The 15,052-nt window shown below is 46.2% G+C and overlaps 1 protein-coding gene across 3 annotated transcripts in view; it reads right to left on the bottom strand.

Moving 5' to 3' along the window:
* LOC110292153 overlaps positions 1 to 15,052 on the bottom strand; it is a 176,571-nt gene that overhangs the window by 45,634 nt on the left and 115,885 nt on the right. The window contains exon 5 of one of the 3 annotated variants that reach the window (XM_029477299.1): positions 2,140 to 2,597. The exons of the other annotated variants lie outside the window; for them this stretch is intronic. Within the exon in view, the coding sequence (XP_029333159.1) occupies positions 2,488 to 2,597 (110 nt within the window). The 3' untranslated portion in view covers positions 2,140 to 2,487. Of the gene's footprint in view, positions 1 to 2,139; positions 2,598 to 15,052 lie in introns of those variants that run through there. 3 annotated transcript variants of the gene reach the window in all.

The raw sequence follows: 15,052 nt of genomic DNA, 5'->3' as shown, positions 1-15,052 counted from the left end.
CTCTACACAGATACAGTAACAACCACTATATACAGGTACAGTAGAAACCCCTCTACACAGATACAGTAACAACCACTATATACAGGTACAGTAACAACCACTCTACACAGATGCAGTAACAACCACTATATACAGGTACAGTAACTCACCACTACACAGATACAGTAACACTCTATGTAGACAGGATAGAGATTTTTTTCTACTCTGTTTTCATTTTGGTTCTCTCTATTTCAATTTTGCTCACACTTAGCTAGAGTCCAAGGGTGTTTGGTCCACTCTTCGAAAACCTGGATTGTTTTCCATCTTGACATTTTATTTTTAAATCGAGAACAAGATTCTCTGTTTATATGTGAGGGACTCAGGGTTTTCTCTGTATTTTAAAAGACCCTCTAGTCATCAGTGTTGATAAATACCATCCATCTGTGCCGTCTGAGTCTATTCAGTGGATTTTTAAACAGCCTTCTGCTTGCTGTCTCTCTTGTTCTCTCTCTCTGTCTCTTTCAGTCTCTGTCTTTGTCTCTCTCTCTTATACACACACTCACACCCCTATTGGGTTTAGATAACCAAACTTGGGGAAAGCTGGAGGAAAGTAGACAATTCTTTGGATGTGGGTAGGAAACACAAGCTAAAGTTTCCAAGATAGAATCATTGCCCAAGACTCCTGGGCTGTATCATGGAGACACAGGTCATTGCACCACACTATAGGCACCCACACACCTGTAAGCTGTGAGGTTTTGGCTCTGCAAAAGGGGCAGTGTAGAACGGACACAGGAGCTCAGCTTTCAAATCCCTTTACAAGGCAGGACAAAGGAGGCCATGTTGCTGAACTAAAACATTCAGAAAGTGAAGTCTTTTGCACACCCTGTGGCGCAAGGTAGGGTTTTTATTAATGCAAGTTCTAAATGTGGATTAACCCTCTGGCGAGTCTGTTTCCCAAAGCACTGGAGTGTGCTCAGGTCCTTTTCAAAGAAGCACACCGCTGCCATTATTCTGAATATCAATTGAACACCATTCTAACTCAGGACACAAAGCAAGATTTAAAACGATTACAGCTGTCAGAGCTTACATCTAAATAAGTCACCGGAGATTCAAATGCACAGACTAAATGCTGTAAATCGGTCTTCTCAGGAGAGCATTGCTCCCTCTCTTAGACTTTTAAAAAAGTGATTGTTATTTTAGGACCAAAGAAAGCCTCGGCCATGAGTTGACTATATTCTTGAGGACAAATCGATGTGAAAGCTGAGCTGCACGTTTGACTCGTGGCTTAGGACAACCATCAAGGTATTTTCCTTGGGACAGGAACGTGTAAGAACACATCTCTTTTCTTTATTTTATAGTTCTATTTCGGTGTCTGACTGTATTTTAAAAATCAAAGAGCTCTCTGAATTGGTCAGGTGAAATGACGCTGTGGTTAGAGAGGACTTCCCAGGCTGAAGGAAGCAACTGCCAGGAGCGGCATCTTACTTCCCCACAGTCAGCTGTTTACATCAGTCCATCATCTCTCATCGTCCACATCTAGCTGGGCAGGAGAAAAAGAATCCCATTTCCCCCACCAGAATCCATACGAAAGGTTGCCTTCTCATCTAACTCTGCCGACTTTCAGTTCCATTCTGTTTTCTTAAATGGTTGCTGTGTATTTGGGTGATGTCTCTTTGTTTGAAAGGACCCATAAAAATAAGCTACTTTCACATCTAATTCTAACGAGATAGATGGCACTATGAGGGGATATTAAAATTTTAAAGTCCTCTTCCCTAAGTGTATTTGTCAGCTGAGCACACTGAATCTTGCATAGTGCACACACTTAGGCTGTCATCGCACGACTGATGGTGCTGATAGATTCCCCTTGCTCTTTGGCACGTCATTTAATTGTATTGTGCCAAACTGGCAGAATCGTACAATATGTTAGTGTAAAGGCCCCACAGTTTAAGGGGGAAATCTAGAAGTGTTAACTGTACACTGTCTAATTATACAACCTTCCTGTCCCAGAATGTGATTTCAGACACCAGCTCTGACATATGGGAAAAGGGTAGAACAGCTGGTCATTACAGTTTCCTCAAGACTATTTAGCAACACACTTGAATGTAATTAAAGGGAGACACTAAATACAGCACTTGTGGTACAATGTATTTTTAATTTCTATGGCATGTGGTAAAAGTAAATAGATGAAAGCATTCAAGTTTCTCCACTCGGCATCCAACTTGTCAAACATGCAATGCGTTCTTGGCTGATAGCAAGCAGGGTCCTGGGTAAGTAGCAGACACCCATGTACGGTGTTTAAGAGGCTGCACTGGGCCATGCTCAGAGGAAACATCTAACTGTAACTCATAGATAGAGATGAAATGACAGCATTCATTCATTCATTCATTCATTCAGGTGCATACCCATCCGTCCATCAAACAGATGTGTTGTTGGTGTGCTAACAGCCCAGGTATAGTTCACAGCTTCCTCACTCACTGAAGGCTGGGATGGCAGTGGCAAGGAGACCTATCAGGTCCACACTGAGCTGTCCCTTGGCAGGCAGTGATGGAGTTGTGAGTAAGTAGTTTGTTGTGAAGACCAAAGAGCCATCTGTGCAGAAGGACAGCTAAAGCGGAGGCCTGCAAAGGAAAGAGGAAGCTGACGAGAAGACGGCTTACCATGAATTGAGCATGCCCAGCGTCCTGGCACTACAGTGAAATGGCATACATTAGCCCCCTGAATCCTCAGTCACCATGTGTGGCAAAGTCCTACTGTCCCTTAAGTGTGATAAGCTCTCTTACGTCTACAGGTGAAAATGCTGAACCACTGATACACACAAGAGCATGGAGGAATCTCACAGCTACCACACTAAGTGCAAGAAGCCAGACCTCAGGAGATCTCCTGGTTGCCCTAGGTGAGGGCCAGGATGAGGGATGCTTTGATTCCTGAGGGAATATTTTGGTGTGAGACAGTTGTTGTGTGTCCTTGCTGTGGTGGCAGCTATGTTATCACTCTGTGAGGATTTAGGACTCTTAGAACCACTTCCTTTTTCTCTCCTCCTTTTGTTCTTTGAGTCCTGAGGGCATGGTGCATGCTGGGTAAGTCTACTCAGGAACTGTTTCTAGTCTTAACGACTCTGGGAGTGATGGTGCACGCCTTTAATCCCAGAACTCAAAGCAACTGGATCTCTGAGTTTGAGGTCAGCCTGGTCTACATAGTGAGTTCTAGACCAGCCAGAGCTACAAAGTGAGACCCTGTCTCAATAAATAAATTTATTTATAAACAGTTAATTTTACTACATATAAACATTAAAAATAAAGGAAGAAAAAAAACTCCAAGAGGTGGCTGCTTTATCCTGACATACATAAACAGGTGACAGCTGTGCGTACGCTTTCTGAGTGGACATCACTTTCTGAGTAGATACCTAGACCTTTCCTTAGAAAGGAAGTCAGCTTGTCAGTCCCACCAGGAAGGCAGAAGTCACAAGCACAGAAATACAGCAAGTGGAAAAGGAAGGGAGAAAAGCCAACACTGAAGCTTCGTGGGTGGGTTTCAGTGTGGGCTTCCTCAGGTCAAGTGTACAGATTAGAGTATCCATTGAGACAGCCTCCAGTCTTTCACCTAAGGGGACAGGGGTAGCCTCCTGTTGGTGGATGGAACCCTGGGAGCACAAACTCTGAGCTTTCCAAGTCCCTTGGAACATCCTCAAGGAAAACAGTAGAAAGAAGACGGGAGATGCCAAGAAGATGCCGACTGTAAACTGTAGCTGCTGGTGAATTCAGCTGAGCTGAACCTGGTGCGAGGACCTCCAACAGCATCTGCCCATGACAGTTTAGGAAGGCAGCACATGGCCTTGAAGTAAGGAGGGCAAAATGTAAGAATGAAAAGAATTGCATGGATTAGTAACGAACTCCAGCAATCAAAGAAAAGGCTTAAAATATGCCAACTATCTCTCCAGACCTGCCAGGCTTTATAAGTCATCATGTGATTCTCCTCACAGGCCTTCAAGGTAAATGTTAATATTCCCGTTTTCCAGTAAGGAAACTAAGGCTCACAAAGTTGAGCAGCTTTTTCAGACACGCACCATAGGGACTCACATGGAAAGCTAGGGGCTCATAAGACCAAGCCTGGCCCGTGAGTCAACACATGCTTTCCCACCATGTAGGGCTGATGCCTTCTGGGAGTCACATGGACATACAGCATCACAGAAGACAGGGGGATCAGGAACAATGACTCAAAGTGTAATTGGATCCCAGGCCACAGTCTGTGTCTGGAGTACTCAAGGCTCTTCCCAGCCTCCTCTGAGACCTTTGTTACTTGAGTCATGTCAGGGGATACCATGGGTACAAAGAAGAGAAGACAATTGAAGTAAAAAGTCTCGACACAAACATGGGAAAAGTGTTTAACTTCGGCAACTAAGAAGTAAAAGAAACACTTGAAGATAACAAGGATTTCATCTCTGCTGTGTGTTCTCCTTCGAGGAGGTGACCAAGCTGGTCCAGGGCTTGTAACTACTGTACCGTTCCTCTAGCCCTGGCCACCATTGGGGAATGAGAGCTGCGGTTGTCTTCACTGTTGCTTGATGGATAGTCCCTGGCCCTAGAGATGGCATCATTGATGCAAGGTCTTGTTTTCTTTAACAGGAAGAGCAGGGCTGGAAGGAGAGATGCACACAGCCTTCCACAATCCCCTGCTGTCATCAGCAGAGCTGGGCAGTCATGGAGGATACAGACTGCTAGCCAAAGAACAGAAGAAAACTAACTGACCCACGTGGGCCTTGAACCCCTGACCTCATTAGCATTGTTTTCTCCCCGCCTCGGCTAACAGACAGCCCAATTATGAGCACTGACTCAAAGAGGGAAGTCACCTCTTCACCTGGGCCCAAGAAAAGCCCAGGCGGCCGTGTTTTAAGAGTGTGTGGCTGAGGTGAGATAGGACATGTGCTTCCACATGAATTTTCCAAGACCCTTCCCTTCCTTGTGTGCCTCAAATGAACAAACACCATAGTCAGTGTGCTCCCAGCCTGAAAGGTGGTAAAGGCTTGCGGGTGTGCAGGTGTTCATTCTGCCTGAGCTGTCAGGTCGGGGCCACGTTAGGTCATTTGCAGCTGAGATCCCATCCCTGGCATCCACTCTGGATCCAGTTCACACCACTGGTCTTGACAGGGGAGGTTCTGCTTAGGACGAAAACATGTGTTTGACTATAAAATCTATGGCTGGGGGATTCCCATACTGGTTTGTTTGTTTGTTTGTTTGTTTGTTTGTTTGGTGTGTGTGTGTGTGTGTGTGTGTGTGTGTGTGTGTTTAACAGGGAAAAGACTCGATTAAAGTGGTTCTTAAACTTTCAACATAACCTCCTATGTCCTGAAAGGGAGCTATGTGTTTGTGAATGCCTCAGTGTGTGTGTGTTTGTCTTAGGTTCTTAAGTTCTGGGATAAAATGCACTGATAAAAACAACTTAAGGGATGAGGGTTCACTCTGGCTCTCAGTTCATGGGAATAGTTCACCAGGGCAAGGAAGTTGAGGCAGCAGGAAGCAGCTTGTCCCACCACATCCATAAACAGGCAACAGAAAACAATGCATACATGCTGCTGCACAAATCACTTTCTTTGCACACATATAGTACAGGATGCCATCTAGGGAATGGTGCCACACAGACAGATTGGGTGACCTTTTCACCTCAATTAATGCAATTAATATACACGCCTATAGTCATACTCAGAAAGGTTCATTCCCTAGGTAATTCTAGATTCTATCAGGTTGACAGCAGTAGCCATCACAATATGCATATATAGTTGTTTAGGATGTGTGTGTGTGTGTCATTACATCTTATTAATATGTTTATAGATGTCTGTTATTTCAGCGAGGTGCTGAGATGTAATGACAGGGTCAGTCAGGACATGATGCTAATAAAATCAAAGATGGTGGCTCAATCCCTGGCCCAGAGGCAGGGCTTTTCTCTAGCCATGGACCATAGTCTCAGCTAAAGCCAACAAGGTCACATATGGGATGATTGGCATCGTGATGACAAGAAGGCGTCCTCAGTGGGGGAAATGCGGTGGCCAAGCCTGATGGTGGCAGGTTGGCTTCACACTGTTCTCATTTGTTAAAGGCAACGGTTATTCCTGCGAGAACAAAGAGGCCAATCCTTAGAGACTAAATTTGACCCCTCCACAGTGACCTACAGTTCCTGACCGTGGATTGGCTGTATTGTAGAGTGCATTCCTCCCTGTGGAGTTGTCTGTTGACCCTTAGATTTTAGTGACTTGCCTGCTTCCCCTATACTTTACTCTTCCCCACACAAGGCAATGTAATATGGAGCTTCCCGTCACCTCCCACCAACTACGAACAGTCATAGTATGAACAACTATGAAGCCGTAGTAAAGCCCAATTCTCTATGGGTTCCAGGAACAGAGAAGATGCACAGCTCTACTCCTTAGAATCAGTAATGCTCAGTTTGAATAGTCCAGGGTAACAACATGTGAACAAACAGACCTCTCCAGAAACACTCCATTGTTCCTATCCACCCCTCCAGAGTCAGTGTAGGCAAACCTGGGCCCCCACAGAGAAGCTAACACTAAAAGGGTCATTCTGAGCTCCTAGGGTATTTAATGTGGAGTAGAGATCCACAGACTCCACATCACCAGCTCTAGATCTTAAAGAACACAAGGAGTCAGTTGTTGCTGTTTTAAGTTGTGGGATCTTTGGGGTGTTTCTTCCCAGGCTATCTGGCTGGCATAGCCTGAAAGTATTTAGCCATCTTATGTGTTTACACAGGCCCCTGAGTCCTGGTACCCAGGCGCTCACTAAGATGAAAGATGGGCAGTCCACTTAGCGTTCACAGTCCCATGAACCTGCAGCCAACTAAGGCCTGAAAAATGTTAAGGAGAAACTTGCAGAAGTATGCAATCCTGCGTTTTAAGTTGCATGCTGAGCAGGGTGATCCAATCCCTTCCCAGATGGCTCACTCCCACCTGGGAAGTGAACCCTCCCTTTGTCCACCGTATCAGTAGTGTGGGAGACTATCTTCTTCTTCTTCCCTTCCTCCTCCTCCTTAGTCATCTGGTGGCCATTTGGGCCATCATCGGGGAGAGGGAAAGACAGACAGACAGACTGACAGACACACACACACACACACACACACACACAGAGAGAGAGAGAATATCACAAAGCATGAGATCACATTACCTTTAAGAGTAGGGATGCTGACAACTTGGATATACAGAAGAGAAGCCATAAAGTACATTCTTTGTGTAAAAAGGACAGATTTACTTGACAGAATAGAAAAAAAATCATAAACCACAGTTGCTGTCATCTGTGTAAGAGAGGATCGTCTATCTGTGGAACTGATAGCATAGGTCAAGATGGATAAAATGCTAAATCTGTATGTGTATGTTTAGGAAAAGGCATACTGCACATGGGGTTTAATCCTGTCTTTATTTAGAAGCATCCACTCAGAGTCTCCGGATATCCTCTGTAGACAGAGCAAGCCTCTGCACTGACTCTATAACTGGGCCCGTGCCTTACTCGCCCCCCACATCAGGCTGAGTAAGAACTCTTCAGTCTCTATCACCGAGGTCTTCAGAGTCCCCTACCTCCTTCTGTACCTGTATAACACCTCCTCCCTTAGCTTAAACATAGACCCTATCTGAACCTCTCTCAAATGACTCGCCCAATGCTCTGATGCCTTCACAGGCTCAGCCTTGGGCTGCTCCCTTCCTTGTTCCTTCTCCATTTACCTTAGCTCTTGGTTGTCAAGCTAACAATGTGTACTAAGAGGAACCCACATGAGTCTCAATGCCATTTGCCCTCATATCCAAGGATAGAATTAAGTGTGTGTGAAATCCCATGGCAACCTGAGAATGAAGACATTCTATAATAAATCTACTATTGCAGTGGGGCTAGGAGAGACAAACTCTGCAACGATCTTTGAAAAGTCCCATCCTACAGGTGGATCAAGAACTGGGGCTGTGGCTTGCTAGGGAGGACATAGAGACGGCTGAGTCAGGAAAGCATTTGCTGCACAACCATGGGGGCCTGAGTCTGGATCCCTGGAACCCAGATTAACCTCAGCAGTAGGAAGACAGAGGTGGGGACAAATGGATCTCTGGAGCCCACTGGCCATCTACACTAGCCTACTTGGTAGCGTTTCAGGCCAATTAACGACCATGCTCAAAGAAAAATGGTGGAAGGCACCAGAGGAACTACACCCAAGGTTATCCTCTGACCTCCACATGCATACACATATGTTTGTGTGTGTGTACCTACACATGCATGTATCTAAATAGAAACATGCACACACATATTCATGCAGAACAAAGGGAGGGAGGGAGGGAGGGAGGGAGAAACAAAGGAGGGGCTTAGCTCAGTAGCACAAGACAGGAATCTTCACTATAAGCCCCCACTGAGTTCAGTACCAGGAGAGCCAGGGGGTCAGCCAGCCCTTAGGAGGTGCATGAGCTAGTACAGAGCCTTGAAAAGACTGCTATTGGAATGCTGGTTGCAGCCATGAAACACAGGGTGAGACAGGACCAGCTCTGAGATCCAGTGCACATCTCAGAAGTGAGGCTTGTCAATGACTCTGCCTTCTAGTCCTTGGCCTCAGGAAGTCCAAGTCCCAAAGCCTGCTGCGGATCTTTCGATACGTGTGAAGCCCAGGGTTTGTCCTGAGGTTTGCTCATGGAAGGCTGTGCTCGGGAGGATGGTGAGTGACTTAGCATGGTATAGAGAGGCTGGGCTCTAACCTTAATGAAAGAGACATCACAGTGAAGCACACTTTGGTCAGGCCACCAAGCAAAGAGGGGTGTGGCTTTTTCCAGAGTGAAACTCCTTCAAAGTGACAACTAATAATTTGTGATCCTGCACAAGTATTGTCAAATTCCTCAAAGTATAGAGAAGTTCTAGGTTGGCGGACTGGATGCTGAGTGTGAGTGTTAGCATATCTTTAGGTCCTTGCATATAACAGAGGCAGTGCTGCTACTTCAGATGACTATTCTGGCCAGGGAAGGACCACGCTCTAATTTCTACATCAGCCAGTGTGCAATGGGAAATCACTAGGTGGTCACATGAAAACAGGAATTGAGAGTTTCCTGAAGGATTCATTATATTTAATGCAAGAAGAGAATACAAGCCTTACTAATTGGTGGGTACATTTGTGTCTGTGTATCTCCAGATGCCATAGGGCTTCAGAGCAGAGAGATGGATATCAGAAGAAAATCAGAAAAGGCTCTCATACTTACACACAGATGCACAGGCATGCACATGCATGCACTTACACACAAACGGTTTTATGTAGGACTGATAGGTTAGTAGAAATTGGAACTACAGAAAGGGACTATATGACACACATTCAATTGTACCCTAGCAACATCTTTATTATGAAGTGTGCCAGGCAAGAAGGCTCAGCCAGGTGAGAGGAGAGACATGTCAAGGCAGATGGGCGATCTAGAATGTAGCAAGCCTAATCTTGGTATGGATGGAAAATGTAAAGTTACATAACACTTTACAAGGACGGCAGAATGACAGCTAAGAAAATGACAAGCTGTGACCAGGCACCGTTATCTAAGTCAGGGTGATCGACCTTGAGAGTGTTAGCCAATCGATCCACGAGTTCACTAAGGAGCCCCTGCTCTCTAACAGTAAGCCACCAGGACCGCTGTAACACAGATCTGCGAAATCGCCGAAAGGCACATATATTAAAATTTTGGTTCCTATCTTGGCACTATGAGAGGAGTTAGAGAGAAAGGCACATACATTAAAATTTTGGTTCCTATCTTGGCACTATGAGAGGAGTTAGAGACTTTACAAGGCAGGGTTATCTAGCAGGAGGTTATCTAGCCATTAGGGTGGGCTAAGGCAGACTCCGTAGAAGTAGGGGAGCAAGAGGAACCTGTTCTGTAGGGCTGGAGCAGTGTGTCAAATGCTAGGGGGCAATGTCCAGTTTTCCCCATGACCGAGGACACCCAACCCTGCAGCCGACAATGTGGACCGTGAGTGAGGCCTTGGAGCTTTTCCTTCTTCCCATGCTCACTGGTGTCCAATGACTACTTGTCGGGGAGGTTTGATACCCCCCTGCCCCATCTCAGCTTGGAGTGACTATTAAGGTACATCCTGATCCAGGGCACCTCATGGCATGGCCTGCAGCTGCTGCTGCAGCTGAATCACCACTGCTCTGCTCTGCCTTCATGCCTTCACAAATGTTGCCTCTAAAAGCCCTTTCCCAAGAAGCCACTCCAGCCTGTCTGCATTTTAGAAACGATTTTCTTGGGAACATGACTCCAGGGGACTGTGGTCAGGAGCAGTCTAAGGAACAAAGTTCTAAGAGAGTTTGGAAGATGGGTCATCTGTTGGTCAGCTGGCAGCAAAGAACCAGCTAAGGTGATCAGTGCCTTTCAGACAAGCCCCGGAATGTCCAGCCACTACGACATTCACTGGTAGTGGATAGGGGAGTGGTGCCAGTCACGTGAGATGAAAATCTCAGGCACTGGAGCCCTGTGGAGCATAGAAACCATAGGAATGCTGGGACTGGATGGTTGCTCCCAGTCCCTCAGTGGCACCACAGAGAGTTGCTGAGAGCTTAGCAGTGGCGGCTAATCACCAATTTCAGGTGTGAATGCCCAGTGGCCTGCCTGGGAAAATTAGAAAATTTCGTCCCTTGTATCCAAAGACCAGGAAAAATTAAAAACCAGGCCCTGGGGTTGATTCTAAAAGTTGAGGATTTTATGGCTAGCAGGACAACATCTGGTCAGGTTCTAATCTAGCCCAGCCATACCTGCTGAGGGACTGGTGACTACGACTATATAGGATGAAGGAGCTTCAGGACTTAGCAGACACTAGCAGGAACCACTTGAATTTATATAGAATTTGATCCCAGGGGCTTAGGAGAGCTGGGAGATCATTAACACTGTTCAATGGTAGATAAAGAATTTGATGCTGAGGCAGGCTCCTAGTGAGGACTGGGAGACAGCAGTAGCCCCTGCTGGAAGGTTCTTGGAGGCTTAGAGGATCCACTCTAAGTGAAGGGCTGGCACTCAAACACTGTGGCTCTGACAGATGATTGAGACAAACAGCTCTGCTGTGTGTGTGTGTGTGTGTGTGTGTGTGTGTGTGTGTGTGTGTGTGTGTGTGTTTTAGAGTGGCTGTCCCGGGTAGAATGAATCCCAGGACACACTGCCAGAGCCCACCTCAGGGATGCATACTGCCACCTGACAAAGCTCAGCCAACTATCCTCTATGGAAATTGTCCTTGGCCAGATAGAGTTGCCTTCCCCCTGGCCCTGTTCTCTTCCAGGGGTAAGCAACCAAGTAGGAAATGGAGGTCGTAGGGAACCAGGCGAGTTCTATAAAGACCTTATTTGGCAGTGAAGAGATGACTTGGTGATCAAATGTGTGTAGTGCTCACACAGCAGACCTAAGACCTGTTTTTAACATCCAAACCAAGTGGTTCATGATGACCTAAAACTCCAGCACCAGGGAATCCAATACCTGCTAACTTCTTCAAGCACCTACCTTCACATGCGTCTCTGTCTCTGTCTCTGTCTCTCTGTCTCTCTGTCTCTCTGTCTCTATATCTGTCTCTCTCTCTCTCTCTCTCTCTCTCTCTCTCACACACACACACATCATTAAAACAAAAACTATGCCTTCAAAAGCTCTTATTTCAACTTCTGCTAAATTGCACACTCCTTCCAGTAGCCATATTACATGGAATGGACTCGTGAATGCTCTAGATTTCTGTGTCCTTTTCCTTAAATAATTCTCTACAGAGCTTTGTTGTTTCTCTATCCTGTGGCCTTGGGGGTCAATTAAATTGGCCATCAAATCTTATTATAAAGAACCCTTCCCTGAAAGAGGGTTGCTAGGATAAGCGGTTACCCTTGAACAGGAAGTGCTGAGTGGATTCAGAGCCGGTGTTCTAAGCTCAGACAGGCATTCTCTCTTCCCAGGGTGAAGGCTGTTTACATACTGCCCAAGAATTAAGAAAACATCTCTCCTGTGCTACTTGTCCTTGAAGGCATCGCTGGCGTGCTTTTGCATCTTCATAGGCATCTTTCTGGGCATCTTTCTCCCGGTCTGCTCAATGGCACCATATGAGACAGGGGTTGTCTCTTCTATTCCCTTCATTCACCACAGGACAGTGTCAGCCACTGCATCTCTCCAGGGAGAGATTCAGGGAAACATGAGACACACACACACACACACACACACACACACAGAGAGAGAGAGAGAGAGAGAGAGAGAGAGAGAGAGAGAGAGAGAGAGAGAGAGAGACTGTTGTCTGGAGCCAGAGGCTGAAGGATTCAGCTTGGAAAATACATAATTACTGGTTATTTAGGGTGAGCTCCTGGGATACCCAAGACAAAAGAAACCCTATGTCTCACATTTATTCCCCGCTGTTGTAATAACACACCCAGTTAAATATAATGCACAGTTCTAGGTATAGCCCATCATTGTGGGGAAATCAAGGCAGGAGCTTGAAGCAGCTAGTCCCATTACTTCCACAGTCAAGATCAGAAAGCAATGAGTATATGCACATTTGCAAGTTCTTAGCTCCCTCTGTGTGTCCTCATGCAATCCATATTCTCCTGCCTAGGGGATGCTGATATTTACAGTGAGCAGTCTGTCCACTGATCAAGACAGTCTCCCATAGGTGTGCCCAGAGGCCAGCCTCACCTAGATAACTCTTCATTGAGGCTCCCTTCTCCTAAGATTCTAGGATGCATCCACTTGACAATTAACAGCAGCCATCACATCCTCAGATTACCAAGGAGAGTCATGTTAATGCTCGCACCAAACAACCACAGTTTGCTTTGGGCAGGGAGCCTCTCAATTCCTTTGAGCAAGAGTGTTCCTCCATAGGAAATACACTCAAGTTCAAATGCATACTCGCATTGGTTCTTCCAGGATCAGAGGCTGCAGCTGCCCTGGGTGCAGTGCAGAGCAATGAACATTCTAGCTTTCACCTCCACAGCCACGTACATCGAATGACCTCCCATGGCAGTGTGGGGAGGGGCATCACGCAGGCTGCGGAGGGGCTCTCCTTGACTGTCATATGGTGTTGCTTGTGATCTCGGTGCACAATTTCTCCCAACTACTGAACTCATGCGGATCAAGACAAGGTCCCTTTGCCTCTGTCTTTTCTTCCTCTGTCGCGGCAAACAGATTCTCCTGAGACTGGGAACATTTGTTTTCTCAGCCCACTAACTCCAACGACACTGCATTTCCTTCTTATCCTCGTTATTTAGTCTGTAATTATTCCAGTCTACTAACTCCAGCGGAGGTTGGGGAGAGCCGTGTCTACAGTGCATAAATCACTGACTTTGGGACCTTCATTGTCATGAATAAGCTCAGGACATGCAAGTCCCCTAAGGATCAGCTCCCTCAAATTCCATGTGCATTGATTTTACAACAGAGAGGAAAGGGGAGGCTAGGCTGCAGGCAAGGACTTTGCCATGAAGATCAGAAGTTTCGTTTAAACCCATGGTGAGTGCAGCTTCGATTTATTTGGTTGGGCAAACAGGGGTCATAGCAGGCTAATTTGTCTAAGTGATATATAAGAGCAGGCACCCACATTCTGAAGAAATGAAACCCTAATTGGGGACAAACCCACCCATTCCTGGGACTCTGTGTCACTGTCTGCTGCTTATGCTGACATTCCCATCTGTCGGAAATGCCAGGGAACCCACCTGCAAGGCAGACTCTGGAAACGTCCCATCCTCAGACATGTCCCCTTTCCTTCACATTCTGGAGCTTCTTTTCATTGTTCACTGCAGAACAATTGTTTGTGATACAAAAACAGTGGGGGTTTACAGTACTTTGCAGAGCATGTTGGTCGAGTCTGCCAGCTACACTATGTTTAATATTGTGTGCCCCAGTGAAGCACTGGCCTTCAGAACACTGGGCCCCACCATAGAGGAGTTAAGACAGAAAATTGCACCAAAGCCCTGGCCACACAGAAAACAGGACAAGAGCTGTCACCCCAAAGCTCAAAATGATTCGCCATGCAGAAAATGCTGCACTTTCCCTTTGGTCTCATAAGGAACTCTGTGCGATGGAAACCAGGCTGTTGTGGCGTGAGGACTCTGTGGCATGGTGACCCCCTGAAGACTGGGCTGTGGCTTAACTTCGAGCTGGTAATCCATATCAGGGAAGGCAGCCTGCAGTGCCCCTGCCAGGCTCTGAGAAAGTCATTTACATGTGCTCTTTAGAAGTGGCCCTCTCTCGCCAGCCCTTAGGGATGTCACAGATGGCAAACAGGGAAGGTCCCTGAACCCCAACATCTGGTCAAATGGTTCCACGGAAGGAAGGAGAATTAAATCTTTCACGAGTCAGTTAAATACCAATCCTAGATCTTCCGTCCCCTTCTCTTTAGGAGCAATTATTTTGACATTTTGGACAGATCTGGAAAATATTCAATATCTAAGAATAGCTGGCTCAGGTCACATGGTAACACAGATAGCTATATGTTTGAAGCTGCTGAGGAAGAAGAGAGACTTTGGGAGGAGATGAGAGGAAATGAGACGGTGTGTGTGTGTGTGTGTGTGTGTGTGTGTGTGTGTGTGTGTGTGACCAAACAGTCAAGTCACGGTCTCGATTTAGTCCCCATTTTATATCCTTCTTAAATAAAGACTTTTAATTCATCGGGTCTATCAGTAAGAAACAGTTAAAAAGAAAAAGGCTCCGATCAGAGCCTCAGATAAATGGCAAAGCTAATCGAGGCCCAGGGACAGCCTTCTCAGAGTGGCGCAGCTTGCTGTTCCACATATAGCATCTTGAAAAATCTTTACTGCCTTCAAAGATACAGCCCTTGGCACTCAGCACCATGCCTCCAAGTTTAGAATGTGGACCTCCATATTTATGTTCCCCAGATGGTGGGATTTATAAACGCACCGTGGGGTGCTATTGAAATTAATAATTTAATTCATTTCAGTGATGGCACTGTGATTGCTAGTCATTATGGCAGTAGCAGTTAGTGGAGCCTCTCGGTCCTGGGCTGTAGCTGAAGGGTAATATCAGCGAGAGTGATTTTCTGTCATCTGATTTCAAATGCCGTAGATCCCTCCTGAATGGGGAACCGCCAAAAGTTTTTGGAAGGAAAAC

The sequence above is a fragment of the Mus caroli genome, chromosome 1 (assembly GCF_900094665.2).
Source record: "Mus caroli chromosome 1, CAROLI_EIJ_v1.1, whole genome shotgun sequence".
Lineage (NCBI taxonomy): Eukaryota > Metazoa > Chordata > Mammalia > Rodentia > Muridae > Mus > Mus caroli.
The sequence above is the reverse complement of the archived record's forward strand: the minus strand, read 5'-3'. Positions and strand labels throughout refer to the sequence as shown.